Source organism: Equus asinus, chromosome 17, assembly GCF_041296235.1.
Source record: "Equus asinus isolate D_3611 breed Donkey chromosome 17, EquAss-T2T_v2, whole genome shotgun sequence".
NCBI classification, from domain to species: Eukaryota; Metazoa; Chordata; class Mammalia; order Perissodactyla; family Equidae; genus Equus; species Equus asinus.
The window spans coordinates 2,624,382-2,642,294 of record NC_091806.1 but is presented as its reverse complement, the minus strand read 5'-3'; the positions used below and the strand labels follow the sequence as shown (position 1 = coordinate 2,642,294).

Sequence of the window (17,913 nt, the reverse complement as noted above, 5' to 3'; positions counted from 1 at the left end):
GCTGGTATTCGGACACACTCCTTCTCCAGAGCTGGCACCCTCAACACCTGGGCTGGAAGGCAACAGGTGAGAAACTGAAAACGCAGGTCGATTCTGCTTTACAACCCGACTTCTCTTCCTTGCTCTGTTGTCTGAATTTTCTAGTGTCCTTCTGTTTTTATCATTTAAGGACAAAAAAAAAAAAGAAGGGCAACAGAGGAGAGGTTTGCTTACTGCCTGGGTTTGTGTGTATGGTTTTTTTCATTGTTTTGATCAAAAGACTAAATAAAGGTCGATCAAGTCTCGACTACACTCGGGGGTTATGGGTATGAAATGAGGAGAAAAAAATGATGGAGAAGAGCCAAAACAAACCTGTTCCACACCAAACCAAACCGCGCCAGGCAGCTGCCCGCACCATCTTTCTTTTATATTTTCTTTCCACCACCTCTTCCAGTCTGCACATGAATCCTGAAATCATGGAACCGGATGGGACGAGGACACAGAATGTCACCAAATACCCCAGTATCACACAGCTGCTACTGACGAAGCTGGGCACAGAACTTGGGTCTCAATCCCAATTCTGCATCCTTTCACAAACTTATCCTCTGCCGAATATTCTCGGCTCAGCTGAAGACAATCTGCATTTACTGGAGGGCAAATACACACCGTGTTCCAAAAAGGATCCTTCCACGTACTCATAGTGCTTAATAATGCTCAAAACTGGACAGCCGATACAGCTCACACATACTATCTCATATGTAACTCAAATTACAAACTCTAAATTTCCAGCAATTGTGAAGCCACGCTAGAAACAGAGAAAGCTGAAGTAGATATAATACCTCTTTTTAAATTCTGCAAAAATAAAAAATGCATTGTGTGTACTGGTCTATTCAGAAAAAGTCACGCGCAACAAACCAAATGAAATATTTCCCACAAAAAACATCCTCCCAATCCACCCCCTCTGGAAGCCTCTCTGAAGAGTAGAGGCAAGCAGACAGGCAAGACACTAGACCCCGGGGTCTGAGCAGGGGCCCATCTCAGCATGGGCGGCCTGCCCGAGGGAGCACATGTGAGGGAGGGCTGGCTGGCTCCAGAGGTGGGGTCCAGATCCAGGACTCCTTCCTGAGCGTCAACAGACCGGGCCTCACTCCCTGGGAACGGCTATGTTAAAAGTTCAGATTATCACCCCTCCTCAGCCATTTCCTCAGCTGGCTTCCAGAGAGAGCAGACTCAGCCAGAACACACAGTTCTCCTGTCAGAGAGGCTCTGTGGCTTGGTGCCCAAGCGCAGGGAAGAACCGAGAACCACTGTCCAGTTGTGTGGTCCCAAGGCAGTCCCCCCAGACAACCCCGGCCCAGCACCCCTCCGTGCGCTTCCCCACCCCCGCCAGGGGCCGCTGCGGAGCTCAGCCTGCAGGGCCAAACTTGGCGAGGAAGAGAACATGCGTCCACGGGGAGGGAGCACGACCATTCCACCCCCTGGACGCCCCTCAACCACGTCCCAAGTGCCTCCTTTCTCAAGGATGACCACCAACCCAGATCTCATGCCCATTTCGGGGGCACGAAACGGGAAAGAGGCTGGAGGAGGAGGTGGGGTGGGATGGGGAAGATCAGAAAGAACTCCCAGGTCCTAGCAGTGCCCATCTGAAGATGACGTCCGGGCCGTGTCGGCAGAGAGAAAGGCAGAGAAGCAAATTACTCTCCAGCTAGGCAGTACCGACCAAGCTACACCTTATTTAACCGGGCACACTGCACAACGTACAAGATGGGAGCAATGGTCACCGGCCTGGGCCTGGGGGTCAGGCAGCCCTGGGTTCTAATCCAGGTCTGCAGCTTCCTGGTCGGGAGGTCCTGAAGCTGCGTAACCCCAGGAGTCTCCGACTCCTCCTGTGGAACGTGAAGGCTGACAGTCCCCCAGGGTGGGGCAGGGTCCTCTGCTCTCCCAGAGCTGTGGCTCGGTACCCACCGAGCCCCCTGTTTCTGCGCAGACCATGCTGCTCTGAGACAGAGCGACAGGTAGAGGGCAGGCCACCGCCAGAGGCCCAAGCCCACCAGCAGCAGCAAGCAGAGCGCAGGGTGAGGGCCCGATCCGGCCAGCTCCCTGGCCCGGGGTCCCCTCAGCTACACTGCCGCCCTCACCTCACCAGCCCGGGGTCCCCACCCCATCCCGCTGACCCTGCCGCCCCGGCCTGGGGGTCCCCCGACACCTTGCCTCCCCTGCTACCCCCTCCACCCCCACCTGAGGCCCCCCCTCCCCTCCGTCAACCCCACCCCACCACCCCTGCCAGGCCCTCACTCACGGCACTCCTTCTCGTCGCTGCCATCAAAGCAGTCGGGCAGCCCGTCGCACTGCCAGGCGCCAGGGACGCAGCGCCCGTTGCCGCACATGAAGTTGCCTGGAATGTTGCACTCATTGGTGAAGTTGTTCCCTGGGAGCAGCTGGCCCTCTGCAGGAGAGAGGGGACAGGGAGGTCAGCCGGCACGGCAGAGGCGCGAGGACGGCGGTACCCCTACAACGGCACGGGCTCTCCTTCGGCGCGGGCGTATAAGTGAGACTTCCAGGAGGGGCCTCAGTTTCCTCATCTGTGAGATGGACTGATCATCTTGCCCCTCCCTCCCCACCCCCGGAGTCTGAGAGGGAGACGGGAGAAATACGGGGACACCCTCAGCAGGTGCCTGAGGCCCACAACGGGTGCTCACTGACTTTTCTTCTTTCTCCGTCAAAAACCTTCGTGGTGAAATCTAAACCTTCTTGTCTGGCGGTCGGCAGTGGCTAAAAATGAAGGTTCCAAGACAGGAGTGAGCGCCCCACTCCCAAGGCCTCCAGCAACAGCAACTGTGGCCCTTCTGCCCCTTCACGGCATCCTTGAACTTGAGCCACGTCAGCAGGAATCCTGGGAGATCATTTCACTTTAGGAAACTGGAGCCCCAGCCCACAAAACCAACCTGCCAGAGGTCGCCCGGGAAGGGAGGCCAAACTGAAACTCAAATTCAGGCATCCTGACTCCCAAGAGGGTACCAAGGTCACTGACTGTGTGCCAAAAGTTCCCGGGGGTTTAGAACCCAGCCTGAGGTTTAGATTCAATTCCACTGAACAAAGGCATAAAATGCCAAGGCCCTCACCCCAAAGTGCCAAATCTCAGCTGGAAACAAAAAGAAAAGGCCAAGATCACAGGGGCACGGGGTGCTGAGTCCACCCACCAATGGGCCCCAGGGGCAGACTCTCCAGGCAGCCAGAATCTGATCAATCTGATCAGTCTGAACCAGTGTGATCAATAGCTGAGAGATAAGGAGCCCTCTGGAAGTAAAATGGTCTTAGGGGAAAAGGAGAAAAAAAAGACCAGTCCCTCCAGGGCTCCCTCCGGAGTCTTCAAGAAGCATTTATTGAATATTTATGACCAGACACTGGTGCTAGGTCCTAGAGATGCAGAGCTGAACGCTAGGGCTCCTCCTTCAGGCTGGAAGGGCACACGGGTACACTAGTGATTTCAGCACCATGTACTAAAAAGAGGGGTGTCCAGACCTGTCTGGGCAGCAGGAGGAGAGTGGGGCCCACGACCCTCTTTCACAAGCTTTGCCAAAGAGAAGCATCTCCTGCATCCCTGACGTCACATCTTCTTCCATGCCACTCACCTTTCCATATGCGATTATTTTTACCTGGAAAGCCCTTCCACCACCGGGTCTCCTAGTAAATCCCTGCATAACCATTAGCATACAACTTCTCTGTTACCCTCCCTCTGAAGTGTTCCCTGATGGCTCCGAGCAGAGATGAATACTTACTCTCCTAGGCAGCTACAGTACTACTGGGGTGACACTAAAACTGTGTGACAACTGGAACAGGCGGTCAACAACAAATTGCAGTGGACACAGCCACCGGCAAGCAGTCCCATATCAGCCCGGGTGCCATGGGTATTCTTTGTGGACCAGCTGCCCCACTGTGCTGAAGTCATCACAGACATGCAAGTTTCCCAACTGAAATGAACTTCCAGAGCCCACCGAGGCAGCAGCTCCAGGGAGGGGCCTCGCCCTGCCCCAACCACCTGCACAGAACCCGAAAACCTCCCTTGTCTGCTCCTCACTCCTTCAGTCCCTATGGGTGGCCAGTCATCTGAACACTGTTCTCCATCATCACAGCCACGACCCGAGCCCAAGTCACCCCCACCTCTCACCAGGATCACTGCCACCTCTCCCGGTTGGGCCTTTCCACCTCCCCCCTCCCCTCACTGTGGCCAGAGGGAGTTTTTGAAAGAGCTAATTGATCATGACACTTCCTTAGTTTAAAAAAGCCACTGAATGGCTCCCCAATGTTCTTAAGATAAAGTCAAAATTCAAAGCATTAAAGAAAGGTTCCAGGAGAGAGGTGGCATTTGCAGTGGACGCTGACAGAGAGATGGAATGTAAGGGCCCTCAGGCCTAGAGATCCGACAGCAAAGACAGGTGAGGAAGGTTCGGCCCAGGGCACGGAGGAGTATGGCATAAAGAAGCACACAGCTCTGATGGTTCGGAAGTGCAAATGGACTGTGCCACTATTTCCCCTATTCCACCAAGTCAGACATCATCATCGTGGCAGTCTGCCTGCTGAGCCGACACTCGATCCCAGAACCCCTCTCAAGACCGGACTCCAGAAAGCCACCACCAACCCTGAGAAGAACACGAAACCAATTCACCACTTCCAGGCGAGGGCTCGAGATGCCCGAGGGGAAGACATAGGAAAGAAGCCTAGAAGGACCGCCGGATGCTGGATCCCAACCAGACTCGGATGCTCAACCCAGAAAGCCACACATTCCAGCTGTTTGCTAACAACTGCCCGGACTCCCCAGCCAGCAGTGAGCTCTCCAGGGCTCCAGAAGGTGACCACCGTTCTGCTTTGTTAGGAAATCACTTACACTGGCTTCTTAGAGCCAGCTCCTCCAAGGCAAGGCCCCTGGAAGAGTCATTGCAACTGTGAAATCTTGTTCTGATAAACAGATTTCCGGAGGCAGAAAATTGGCCAGATCAGATTCCAAAGGGCTTGCTCAGAGAGGCGATAGGCTGGCAGCACACAGACTTGACAAATGTAGGGTGTGATGCAGGGCTAAATACCAGTCTGTTATGAACAGGTGGACCTGGCCGCCACGAGGCTCCCAGCAGGACCGGGCATCCCCAGGCCGGGTGACTGAGAACACAGAGGAATGTCTCTGTGCTCTCTGAGCAGCTCCACTATGCATGCAGGGGGCAAAGGGCCTTGGGTGGAAAGGAAGTGACAATATCATCCAACTCAAAAGCATGAGGACAAACCAAGGAAAAAGAAGTTAAATCCAGTTGATTCTGTCTTCAGAAATCTTCCTCAAATCCATCCAACGTGCCTCACTAAATTGGCACCATCCAACCCAAGCACCGTGCCCGCCTGCCCCTTTAAACCAGCGGTTCCCACCACAGGGTAAGTCTGCCCGCTCCAGGGACAAACGGCAGTGTCTGGAGACGCTCTTGGTTGCGGGATGTAGTGAGTGGATTCTGGTTCTGTGCATCTGCAATGCACAGGGCTGCCCCTCCCAGCACAGACCCATCCGCCCAAAATGTCCACAGCGCCGAGGCTCAGAAATCCTGGCTTCAACCAACCTCCAACGTGCACTTCTCATGCCCCCCAGCTCCTCCTACAACAGAGGGAGGTTTTACGGTGCTACTGATGGCTTCCCGGTGCCCTTAGAATAAACTCAAACTCTGGCTGTGGTTTACAAGGCCGGGCATGATCTAGCCCTGTCTACTTCCACGGCCACTTCCAACCGTTTCCTGGGACACACATGTCCCCCCAGCACCAAGGACTGCGCCTGCTGCTCACGGACACAATTCTTCCCCTCACTTTGCACCTGGCATCACGGCTGAACTGTGTCCCCCAAAAAATCCTATCATGGAGTCCTAATCCACAGGACTCAGAATGTGACCGCACTCAGAGACGGGCCTTTAAAGAAGGGAGTGAGTTAAAATGAGGCCGTCGGGGAGGGCCCTACTCCAGTCTGACTGGGGTCCTGACAAGAGGAAATCTGGACGCAGACACACAGAGGGAAGGCCATGTGAGGAGACACAGGGACGATGGCCGGCTCCAAGCCAAGGACGCAGGCCTCAAAAGAAACCAATCCTGCCCCACTTCGATCTCCATCTCCCAGCCCCCAGAACTGTGACACAATACACTTCTGCTGGTCAAGCCCCCCGGTCTGCGGTCCTGTTAGGGCTGCCCCCGCAAACTCACACACCTGGCTCACCTCCTCACCCCTCCTGCAGGCTTCTTTATCCCTCACTCTGACGGTACTTCATCTACACCCAATCTAAAGCTGGTCCCTCTGTTTTTCTTTTCCAAAGCTGGACACTCTGCCTGTGTCCTCTGTTTTCCCTTGTGCTTCCTGACGTATCTGTGCCATCTCCCCAATAGACTGCACGCCCCTGACGGACAGCAGCGCTGTCTCCTCAGCTCCACGTCCTCGGCACCCGGGGCTCAGCAGGCCCCCAATAAATACCCGTGGTCGCTCTAAGGGGAAAACCAAGCGTCCGGGGCTTAGGGACCCCCATCTCTCACGGTCTTCCTTGGGAAGTTCCACCCACCCTCGGCCTCATTCCCCTGGAAGGTGAGTGGGATCTGTACACATACAGTTAAAAATAAGGGACCTGGGGGTGTCTGGATTTGTGCAAGTAAATTCCTACCCTGTCTGCTTTAAAAGAGGTTAGAAATCTTTTCAGCCCGACAGCAGGACTTTCTAGTGGCTGAAATATTTATCCCATCTCAGTGTCTTGGGACACATTTAGAATCCAAAAAGGACAAACCCCTTAGTACGAAGTTGGCTAGCTGGGGTTTCTCCTTTTCCCTCTTCTTCTTTTCATTAAGCTGAAGAATGAGAAAGAGCTGCCCATTTTCACTGCAGCACGTCACTTAAAATAACTATACCATCTGTCCCAAGAATGCAAAAAGAAATCCCAGTCCTCCGCCAGCGGGCAGAGGCGAGCAGCCTGCGGCGGCAGCTCCTCCAGCAGCCCTGGCCCCACAGATTCACATCTGAGGAGGGGCCCAAAACTGGGCAACTGCAAAAACTCAGACAGCCGCTGCATCCCGCCCAAACTGTCCTTCTGGAACATGCCGTTAGTGACGCCAACTTTTCCAGCTGAAAAATGGGGATTGTGTTCTACCAGCTGGAGGCCTTCAAAGTCTCTTCTCCCGCTAGGAACGCCTCGTCATGATGCAGTACAGATCTGACATCTGCAAACTATCGGCAGGTCTTGCTTTCAGATTTCTGCCCAATGGCCTGTTTATATCCGCTGCTTCCGGACAGTCCGGTCTGCAGCTCAATGCACAACAAAGCAAGACCCACCCTCATACATACAGACACACAGATGGCTTTGCATTCCACTTTGCAGATCTCAAGGAGATCTTCCCTAAAACCTCGCCGGAAAATTAACACACCTCTTCCCACTGCCTAGTGCCAAGTTGCATAACGTCACGAGGCCACTGAAAACCGCCATCTGCTTTCCCTTCAACTCGCTTCTTCAAACACACACGCGCGGTCCACACATGGGGACATGAGAAGCACCAAGGGAGCTGACTGCGATGACTTGTTTGTAAACATCCCTGGAAAATCCCCTGAAGGTCCCTCGGCCTCCAGACTGCTCCGTGTAGTGGCGTCAGTGTCGGATGGAGTCCCAGACATCTGTCCCAGACACTTCCCAGGGCCATGCAGTTCTCATCAAACAAGCCTCTTCCTGTGGAACCTTGCGATGGGGGCGTTCCGGCTGTCACCAGGAAGGCAGCAGCCACGTGCGGACGTGCGAGCCTAGAGCGAGGAGGCACCTCTGGCTCCAAGCACTTAAGCACAGCCCTATCCCTGCTCTGTCTAAAGTCTGCACAGCACAATGCCCCATGACCTCACGCCAACCCCCGCCTCTGCTGGTCCATCTGTTCAAGGAAGATGCCGCAGAGGGAAACAGGGGAGAAGGTAGAAAATGCCTCACGGGTTCAGGCCAGGACTGCAGACCCTTGGCATTCACAGATTTCATATGTACACAGATTTCTCACTCACACGTACAGTGCACCACGTTTCCACTGATGCTGAAGGAACACTGTACAGATGAGGCAGGCCACCGGGACCGAGCGAGCCGAGCTGCCCGCCCAGCATCTGCGCCACGCACAGCTTTCTTGTTCGCTTCTCCTGTGAAATGCGAAGCAGCAACCATTACAAAATGATAAATGCTTGGATTCCTCCTTAAAACGAGTTAGTGAAGAAAGCCTCTGGCGAGAATTAACAAGGTAAGCAAAGAGAAAGAGAGGAGGGCTGGGGAAAGGACAGTTCTTCACCAGGAAACAGCTCTATAAATTATTTTCGTCCCGTATTTACAGCCTCGTGAAGGGCCCAAAGCTGTTACTTACATTTTTGAGTTATGCTTCGTTGCGTTTTAAGAGGAAAATTATGTCGGAGCAGCATTAATGGCGTGGGGATTGGTAAGCCATCAGAACGGGGCCCTCGCAAGGTCCAAGGTTCACAGCTCAGGGGGCTGGACAGCAACAGTGGAGGATGCTGTTCCTCATGATGCTGACCCTCAAAGGGGCCCCACCCCACCCTGCCCCGCCCCCTTTGCACTCCCTTCACCAGCCCTTAAGAAATGGATCACCAGGGACCTTTCAGAGATCTAACATCTGCCGAAGTTCCTCCCATATGGCAGGAGTTCAACGTCAGTTCTCTCTTTACTCCTTCTCAGGAGCCCTGTGAACAGGTGCATGCCCATCTTCCAGACAAGGCATCTGAGACTGAAGAAGCACCCGCCCCAGGTCACACAGCAAGAACAGGGGTCTGCGGACTTTTTAGGCCAGATTGTAAATACTCCGGGCTGTGCAGATCAGGAGGCCAAACTAAAGGTATTATATAGGTACATAGATAAGAGGAAAGAAAACAATATTCCACAAAATTTTCACTGATGAAATTGAAAACATTAAAATAAACGAGAACAATTTTCTGTAATACAGGTCTACTAATTAAAAGAAGGGAATTCTTTTTTGGGAGAGGAGGGAGCAAGTAACGTGTCACTTGATTGAGCTTCAGAGTTAGTGTTCTCTATCATCAAAATCTATTGCAAATGTTTAATTTTTTTCAATCATTTAAAAATGTAAAAACCATTCTTAGCTTGGGGACTGTGCTGGGCTGGCTTTGGCCCAGGGACCATACCTGGCGACACTTGACCTAGAAGATGAAAGGTCTATCTAAATAATCAAATGGCAAAGGCATCCGATCCAAAGGGCCCCCTCTCTACCCCATCATACTTGCCCCACTCTGAAATGATCCCTGTGGTGTGGTAGCTGCTCCCCCAAAATGAGAACAGGGACCTTGGCCTTCCTGTTTCCCCAGCAACCAGCCAATACCCGGCACCCAGCACTCAGTAAATGCTCATTGACTGAATGCGTGATGACTCCTAAGGACCCTTCCGATCCTGACACTCTCAGCTTCTGTGAATTTATTTATACCCTACTTGAACCAATTTATACTTCTGTCCAAATCCAATGGACACGTGAGATTGGGTCTGCAAAACATTCCTGAGCTCCTAGGAGGAAAGAGACCGAAGTGGGGAACTTCCGGATGAACTCTGACCAGCTCTCTTTTCACACCAACCCTGTCCTCGCCAAGCGTCACATGCACATCAGGCCAAGGGAGGACCTGGAGCGGGAGCTGGCCCCCTCGGGCCTGTCTTTTCAGCATCCAGCCGCAGCAGCAGGAAGTGAGAATCAGGCAGTGAAACTAAACTGAAGGACAAGGGAGGGGCCAACTTCATGACCAGTTTTTTCAGGCTTGCAAATAAGCCAGGCTAAGAGGGGGCCAGTAAACGCTGTACTTCAGCACCTCTCAGAAACAGCCACAGGGTCAAGAAGAGGGATTCTGCTCCGATCTCAAGTCGGGCCCAGCCCTGTGTGCGTGGGGGCGGCTCCAACAACTCCTACAGTCCCTGGGAACCGATCTGCAAACTAAACTCTGCTCTGCAGATACACCCAGGCGGGGCAAGTGTGGAAAATACCCAAGCGAACCAAGGAATAAGGCCAGAAATGCAAAATGAGCCTCATTTAGACCTGAAAGCATCTGTCTATGAGCTCAGGGTAAAGGAGGATTTCTGAAACAAGACTTAAAATGCACAAGCCACAAAGACTGATAAATACAACTGCATTAAAATGTAAAACTCCTGGTCATCAAAAGACACTATAAACAAAGCTAAAAGATAAGCCACTAACTGGATGATGGTATCTGCCACATACATAACCCACAAAGATCGATATGTAGGACTTTCTTACAAGATGACATAAAAAAACGCAGACAACCCAGAAAACTGGATGGAGCCTCTGATCAGGTACTTTCACTGATGAGGAAACTCAAGCAGCCACTTCAGATGCACTCAACCTCGCTGGTAATCAGAAAATGATTAACGAAACGGGAAGTCCTCTTTCACACCCAGCAGACTTGCAAGAATTTGAAGTCTGACGTTCTCAAGTGGCGACACGGTGTGCAGCAACAGGAACTCACGCTGCACGCAGTGGAGGAACGGAGGACTGATCGGCAACTCCTCGTGAAGCTGAAGATGCTCCGACCCTCTGACCCCGCCGGTCTTCTGGTACCTACCCCAGGTCTGGGAGAAGCGTACATGAGAGAACAGCATGAGGACATCCCCTGCAGCGAGGCCAGAAGGCAAAATTGCCAGACACGCTAAACGTCCATCAAAGAGGGAATGGATGAAAAATCAGGGGACATTCACACAATGGAATACTGCCAGGGCTTCTATTTAATGAACTGGGGTGGCATGAATCAACACGGATAAGTCAAGAAACTTAACGCTAAGTGAAAAAAGCAGAGTGCAGAATATCACTTAAATCAGGCTTGAAAAACATACTACTCCAAAGGATTCATACAGATGTAGACGTCATTTGGAAAATGTACAGGAAAAGAAAAATACCCCATTCGGGGCAGTGGTTACCCGCTGGCGAATGGGATCAGAGGGCGCACATGAACTCAGCTGTAAGCTTTCTGCAAAACACTCGGAAGCAAGCATGACAAAATGTTAGAATTCAGCGGAACTAGCTCACAGGCTTTCTATTATTCTTGATTCTTTTCTCCACGCTTTAAAAAACGTTTCATTAATAAGATTTATTATCCAGAACAAAAATTACGCTAATATTTGAGAAAAATCTATGAAAGACATATGGAGCCATTCACCACTAATAGTCTAGCTTCAAAAAACCCCGTCAAATATAAAAGAATGAGAGATGAAAGGTGGCAAGTGTTCATATTGGGGGAAAAAGAGCCAGTGCAGGGGCACCCATCTGGGAGAGGGGCCTACAGGAACTCTCTTCATTTCTGAAAGGCAGCGACAGTTGCCGGGTAGAAGACAACAGCAGAGGAAAAAAATAAACACATCTCTTCAGATAGATTTACTCACCCAACTTATGAAGCCGTGACATTCCAAAAATAAAAATAGTAAGGCCTACCAGAAGGTCCGAATTTTTCAAATGCTAACTCCCGGAGACATCAGGGTGGGAAAAGCCACAGTAAAGCTGTCTTTCTCAGAATAGTCCACGCCATCTGCCCCCTCGCCCCTCAACACGGGGCTGCAGGAGGCAGAGACAGCCAAGGCTGGGATTTGGCACGCCCAATCACAACTGCCAAATGCCTGATTCTCTAATCACGATAGCTAGCTGTGTGACTTCAGATAAGTGAGTCCCCCTCTCTGAGCTAAAATTCTCCATTTGTCAAACTGGGGTAACCCTACCTCCCGGGCAGGGTTGCTGAAGGACAGAGGGATAGAAGACCCATATATAACAGATAGAGGGATAAAGTAAATGTAAGAGGTAGATGGCATATACTTGGGGTTCAATAAATAGTCCTCGTGTTTGTTACTTCTTTCCCTCCACGCATTCTCCGGGACTCTCCTTGTTAGTGGTGCTCAGAGAACACTGGGCCCCTTCTGTCCCTTCCCCTCCAGAAAGGGCCGCAGCCTGGGCAGGTGGGAAGCCTGCTGGAAGTGGGGTTAGCTGAGAGCTGGTGGTCACTCAGGTCCAAAAAAGCAGACTTTGGAGACAGACACCAGGTTCTAAGAACACAGTCAAGGAGCTCACAACATGACCCTGGCTGTGTGTCTTCTAACACACGACAGTCTCAGTTCGATTATTCCTAAGAACCAACCAGCCCTCACTGCCAGGGCTCTGCACAGCAGCAGAACTACAAAATGCACCAGCCCTTCCAGACAACGTGGCTGTGAAGCAGGTCCAAGAGAAAGGTTCCTGGGATTCACCTTTGGGATCTGAGGGAGCTGCTCCACCTCCCTGGGCCTCAGTTTCCCCATGTGTAAACCAAGGCAGTAGGAGATGACGTCCAAGTTCCTCCTCAACTCTCAGCCCGCTCGTCCTGTTTCTGTGGACACAGCTCCAGTCCCCATGCAGGCAGGCAGTCACCATCTGCCTGTCCTACATACATTCCTCAGCATTTAAAAATAATACCGAGGGTTTACACAGAGCTCCTCCTCTACAGAACTGAAAACATCCCTGCGAGGCAGGTGCAGAAGGCAGTTCCTCCTTTCTAAAAACAGAGACTAAGACCCAGCCGTCAAAAGGCAGGGCTGGCGCTGGTTTCCAGCCCCCAGAGGAGACTCGATTCCTGCCTCTGCCCTTTAGAACTGAGATGGCTGGTCCCACACTCCCTGCAACAAGAGAAAATAATCTCCAAAGGGCCAGGAGACCCGCCTCCGGGTCCCTACGGATCCCAAGGCTCTCGAGTTCACTTTGCTTATCCACAATCTGCCATTGCGTCTCAGCAAATGAACGACTGTTTGGCTTATCACTTCTGATTAGGAGAGGAACTCGGCCAGGGGAATCAGCAACACCGACCTGTTAGCACCACCAATGGGGAATACATATTAACCCAGGCGTCTTTTTAAATTTCCTTAAATAGCTTAATCTATTAAACCGCTGCATCCTGCTTCTACAATCTGCTCACGCGGGCACCCTCTCTCCCGCAGAGCATGACGACAGGCCCTCCATCATGAGGAATTAGCTGACTTCTTGAGCAAATGATGTTTGTACACCTAGCATACCAGAGTTAAGCAGTATTTACCGCTGGAGTCCCCGCTTCTGCATGCATGTCTGACGGAGCGCAGCTTTCAGAGGGAGCAACTGACATTTGCAAGACACTTGTCGAAGTGGTAAATCAAAGGGCAGAAACCCTGCAGACGAACCTGTTCGGGTTTTCCAGATTGCGAAGGGTAGCTTATGACAGTCCAGAAAACAAAGCAAATTAAAAATTAAAGAGGGATTATAGAGGTCGTCTCCCTCAGTCAGCCCTGGAGCCCACATACTCTGCATTCTAATTCCGCTCCTGCCAAGCTCAGGGAACGGCTTAATCCCTCTGTGCCTCAGTGTACTCCTCTATAAAATGGAGGTGGACCAAACGCAACCTTGATAAGCTCTCTGGGTAACCAAGGGGCTGTTCTGTCCACCTTGGTGTTGGAGTCACAGTCACAAATCTGAAAATATGAGAACTCTCATTGCGTATCACTTGCACCAGAAAACTTCTCAAAAAAAAAAAAATACACTAAAAATTCAGTGAAACCTTCTGGGATTTTCAGACATTTTATAAGACAGCAGTCAGAGGCCGTAAGATCAGCCAGAGTTCACTTGTTAAAGGTATTATTATGCACTATTAAAGAACTACGGTTATACAGACTAGATGTTATGTGGGCATATACGATGTCATTACACAAGACATATCATTACAATGCAGTTACACGATTAATAATGAAAGGAAGGGTGACCTGCAGTGTAAATGGATCCACCTCGAACTGAACACAACAGAATCCGACCAGGTGAGATGAGAGACCAGAGAAGGGAGCTGCTCATTAAGAAATGCCTCTTCAAGGGGCTGGCCCCGTGGCCGAGTGGTTAAGTTCCTGCGCTCCGCTGCAGGCAGCCCAGTGTTTCATCGGTTTGAATCCTGGGCGCGGACATAGCACTGCTCATCAAACCACGCTGAGGCGGCGTCCCACATACCACAACTAAAATGTACAACTATGTACCGGGAGGCTTTGGGGAGAAAAAAGGAAAAAAATAAAATCTTTAAAAAAAAAAAGAAATGACTCGAACGTGCCCCAGTGTGAGTCAGTTCAGATTACTACTGCTCAGACACTGGAAAGCAGTCAAAGCTCGGTGAATGCCAAGACCACGATGAAACTTTATGTAGGTCCAGACCCCAGTCTGCAGGATCTTCAATCTCCTGACTTCCAGCTGCTCCCTGCCCCCATGATGGCCTGAATCTATCCTCACAAAGTCACCAATGGCCTCCCAACTGCTGAATCCAAAGGTTAGCATTCCAGCGCTACCTTACGCAAAACTCTGCTGCCCTGGACCACCTGGAGCCTGCCCTCCTCCTGGACGTCCACTCCCTTGGCCTCCTCCACACCCTCACTCTCTGACCATGCCTCCTCGGTCACCTCAGAGGCTCCTCTTCCTCCAGCCATCCCTCAACAGCCTCCAGAGTCCTGTCTCCCGTCTGCTTGAGCGATAGATGCGTCTTCCCTGGGAAAGCCGTCCCATCCACCATTAGGTTCAACCTCCAGCTCAGCTCTCTCCCCTCCAACCCCACCCTCCAAACACAGCCGCATCACCCCTACCACCCCAGGTACTTTCATCGCCAGCAGACTCAGCACATCCGCAACAGAACTTTTGATTTTTCTCCTAAACCTGCTCCTCCTGCCTCACCCAGTATTTCGAGAACTACCCAACATCCCTCTCCCTCAGCCCCGCCCACATCAATCAACAGTGCTAAACATTTCCCACATCCATCTTTCCTCGCCATCCCTCCTACGCACGACCCTGGTTCAAGCCCTTCTCCCTTGCCTGTTTGGCATTAATGGATTCCTTGCCAGCTTTCCTGGCTCCAGTCTTTTTTTTTTTTAAAGATTGGCACCTGAGCTAACAACTGCTGTCAATCCTTTTTTTTTTTTTCTGCTTTACTCCCCAAATCCCCTTGCTACATAGTTGTATATCTTAGTTGTAGGTCCTTCTAGTTGTGGCATGTGGGATGCCACCTCAGTGTGGCCTGACGAGCGATGCCATGTCTGTACCTAGGATCCGAACCTGTGAAACCCTGGGCAGCCAGAGCGGAGGGCACAAACTTAACCACTCGGCCATGGGGGCGGCCCCCTTGGCTCCAGTCTCGACACCTAAAATGCACTTGCACACAACTGGAGAGCAAACCTGACCATGTCACTCACCTTTTCAAATCCTCCCATGGCTCCCACCCCATGAGAGCAAGGCCCGAGGTCCTGGGGTCAGCACAGGAGGCCTGGGTGGCCTGGCCAGCCCACCGTTTCAGCAGTTGGTTCCTCCCTAGCCCCCCAGATCACTTTACAAGCTCCCGTCAGACCTCTCAACATAACTTACGTAAACCTCTATCTCTTCACTTATCACAATGCTTCATTGTTTGTTTGCCTGTCTTCCCGAAAAACCCCATGAACAACTTTTACCCAGAGGAGGAAATGTGTCCAAATGTAGGCCAGAGACAAGGAAGGAATGTCTGTTGAAATGGCGGGAGGAATGGAGGAAGGGATGGAGGTGGGATGGAGGCGGGGAGAGAAGGGTGGAGGGATGAATGGATGGAAGGATGGAGGGATGAATGGAAGCATAGAGGGAGGGATAAAGTGTGTGCGTGGATGGTAATACGGATGGTTGCTTCTTTGTGCTATAATATTATGAAAAGCATTTCACCAAACATTTTGTGGATCATTCCTGCAAGTCAGGATTACTCCTCAATCCTGTGGACAGTCCACATTTGTATGCAGCTTAAGATTTATGAAACGAAAACATGTTTCTTCATGCTCAGATAATAATTTGATCTGAACTTGTTTATTTGAAAAACGGGGGTGGGAGGGATGTGACCCCAAAATATTTTTTATTCATATTATTATTCTCTTTCCTGAGAAGTCACGGACCCTGGAATTTTCTAAAAAGCAATTTTCACCTCTGGATTAGCTTGAGCTTAAACCCATAATTCTTCATGGCTCAAAGTAAAAATTCAAATGTGGCCCAATACTTTAGACTGCAACCTCAGCAGGTGAGCACTTGCCTCCAAAACTCTTGGCATGAGGACTTTGTATATGACCATAGGCTGTCAGCAGTATCTGACACAGCTGCCCCTGAGACACAGCCAACCTTCTGAGATGATCCATCTCTCAAGAAATCAAGGTTGGACACGTTATGGGGGAGAAGAACCAAGTCCGGGTGCATCTCATCACTGATGACCCCATAGGAGTCAGCCCTCTGTTCCTGTTTCACAGTGGGTTGGAGGCAGCCTCAGTCAAGCCTTCAGGCCTCCATCCCCAGGGAGGCTGTCTTCTCCTCTCCCTGAGGTGAATCCCAAACCATCAGCACCCCACACTCGGTCTGTGTTTGTTTCTTTCTGTATCCAGGGAGTAGTGACAGCTGCACCAAAGACAGTGGCATTTTGGGCTGGGACTCTCATCCAGAGCAGACAAAGAAGCCAGCCCTGTGCTACTGGAGGCAGTGAAGGTGGTCTGGCCTTCAGGGGTCCCATCAAGGGTCTGCCTCTGTCATCAATGGCCATAGGAGCCCTGGGCCCTGGGCCCCCAGCTGCCCCCACTCCCAGCAGCCCTGGGATCTTCTGAACAAAGAGCCGAGTTTGTTTGCCAATATGGAAGGTGGCCACCCTTCACAGGCTCTGGACGTGGAGAGAAGAATGCCAGCTCCACGTGAACCTGCCAAGAGAGTTTAGGGAGCCACTCTGGTCTAGGAAATGCCAGCAGAATAAAGAAACGTAACGAACCAGAACTGCCAACACAGCTCAAGAGACTCTCTCTGTCTCTTTTGTCGATCATGGATCTTTATGCTAAAGACATGAGCGACCACGGTTTTTAAGAGAAACGAGGCAAGGGATCCAGCTTCTCACAGAACATCCGCAATAATCAGTTCCAACAGGCGCCAAGCCCTGCCCGGCCCTGCTCACTCTCACTGCACGGCACGGTCCTCCCGGGCCGCACAAACAATAATGCAGTGACAGACGCCAGACTCTGCAGCCAGGAGGAGAAATTTCACCTAATTAAATAACAACAAAACAGAAAACCAAAGCCTTCGGCCAGTGCCAAAAAGAAGACAGGCTGCTTGATCTTTTCTAGAGCTTTATAGCCAGGATCGCCAATCAAGATGATTTTTTTTTCTAAATTTATCTTTTCAAACAATTCTGTGTCTCTAATTGCAAAGAACTCCTTAAAAATCAATAAGAAAATTGCAAGCAAACCAAGAGAAAAATGGATAAAGGAAATGAACGAGCATGTCACAGAAAATACAGATGGCCAATAAACCAACGAAAAGATGCAGAACCCCACTGGCAGTTAAACAAATGCAAGCGGAAATGCCATTTTTTAAAACAATCTGATCAGCAGTTAAAATGATGGATAATATTGACAGCTGGAATGGATGTGAGGAAATTGGTACTCTCAGACTACTGATGAGAGGAGAAACTGGTACAACCTCTCTGGGACCACTGGTGACACTGGCACTATTTATTACGAGCTTACCTTTGGACTCACTGATTCACTTCTAGGCGTCTATCCTTGGGAATATATAAACGCACTGAGAAACACATAGAAGGCTTTAGTTCTTTATTTATTTACTTTTACTGAGGAAGACTCGCCCTGAGCTAACATCCACGCCAATCTCCCTCTATTTTTTAGTATGTGGGCCAGCACAGCATGGCTGCTAACAGTGTGGGTCTGCGCCCAGAACCGAACCCGGGCCCCAGAAATGGAGCAGTGAACTTAACCACCAGGCCACTGGGCTGGCCCCGGCTTTTTTTTTTTTTTTTCTTTACATCATTGTTTTTAAAAGCTCAAAACTTACAAGAACTTAAAACCTACCCAGAGGGAGATGGGTAAA

The 17,913-nt window shown here is 51.0% G+C and overlaps 1 protein-coding gene across 7 annotated transcripts in view; it reads right to left on the bottom strand.

Moving 5' to 3' along the window:
* The window catches only part of LDLRAD3 (low density lipoprotein receptor class A domain containing 3), a 454,718-nt gene that overhangs the window by 381,426 nt on the left and 55,379 nt on the right, over positions 1-17,913 (bottom strand). For 4 of the 7 annotated variants that reach the window (XM_070487528.1, XM_070487527.1, XM_014851032.3 and 1 more), the window contains exon 2: positions 2,279-2,425. The exons of the other annotated variants lie outside the window; for them this stretch is intronic. In XM_070487528.1, the coding sequence (XP_070343629.1) occupies positions 2,279-2,425 (147 nt within the window). The remainder of the gene's footprint in view (positions 1-2,278; positions 2,426-17,913) is intronic. 7 annotated transcript variants of the gene reach the window in all.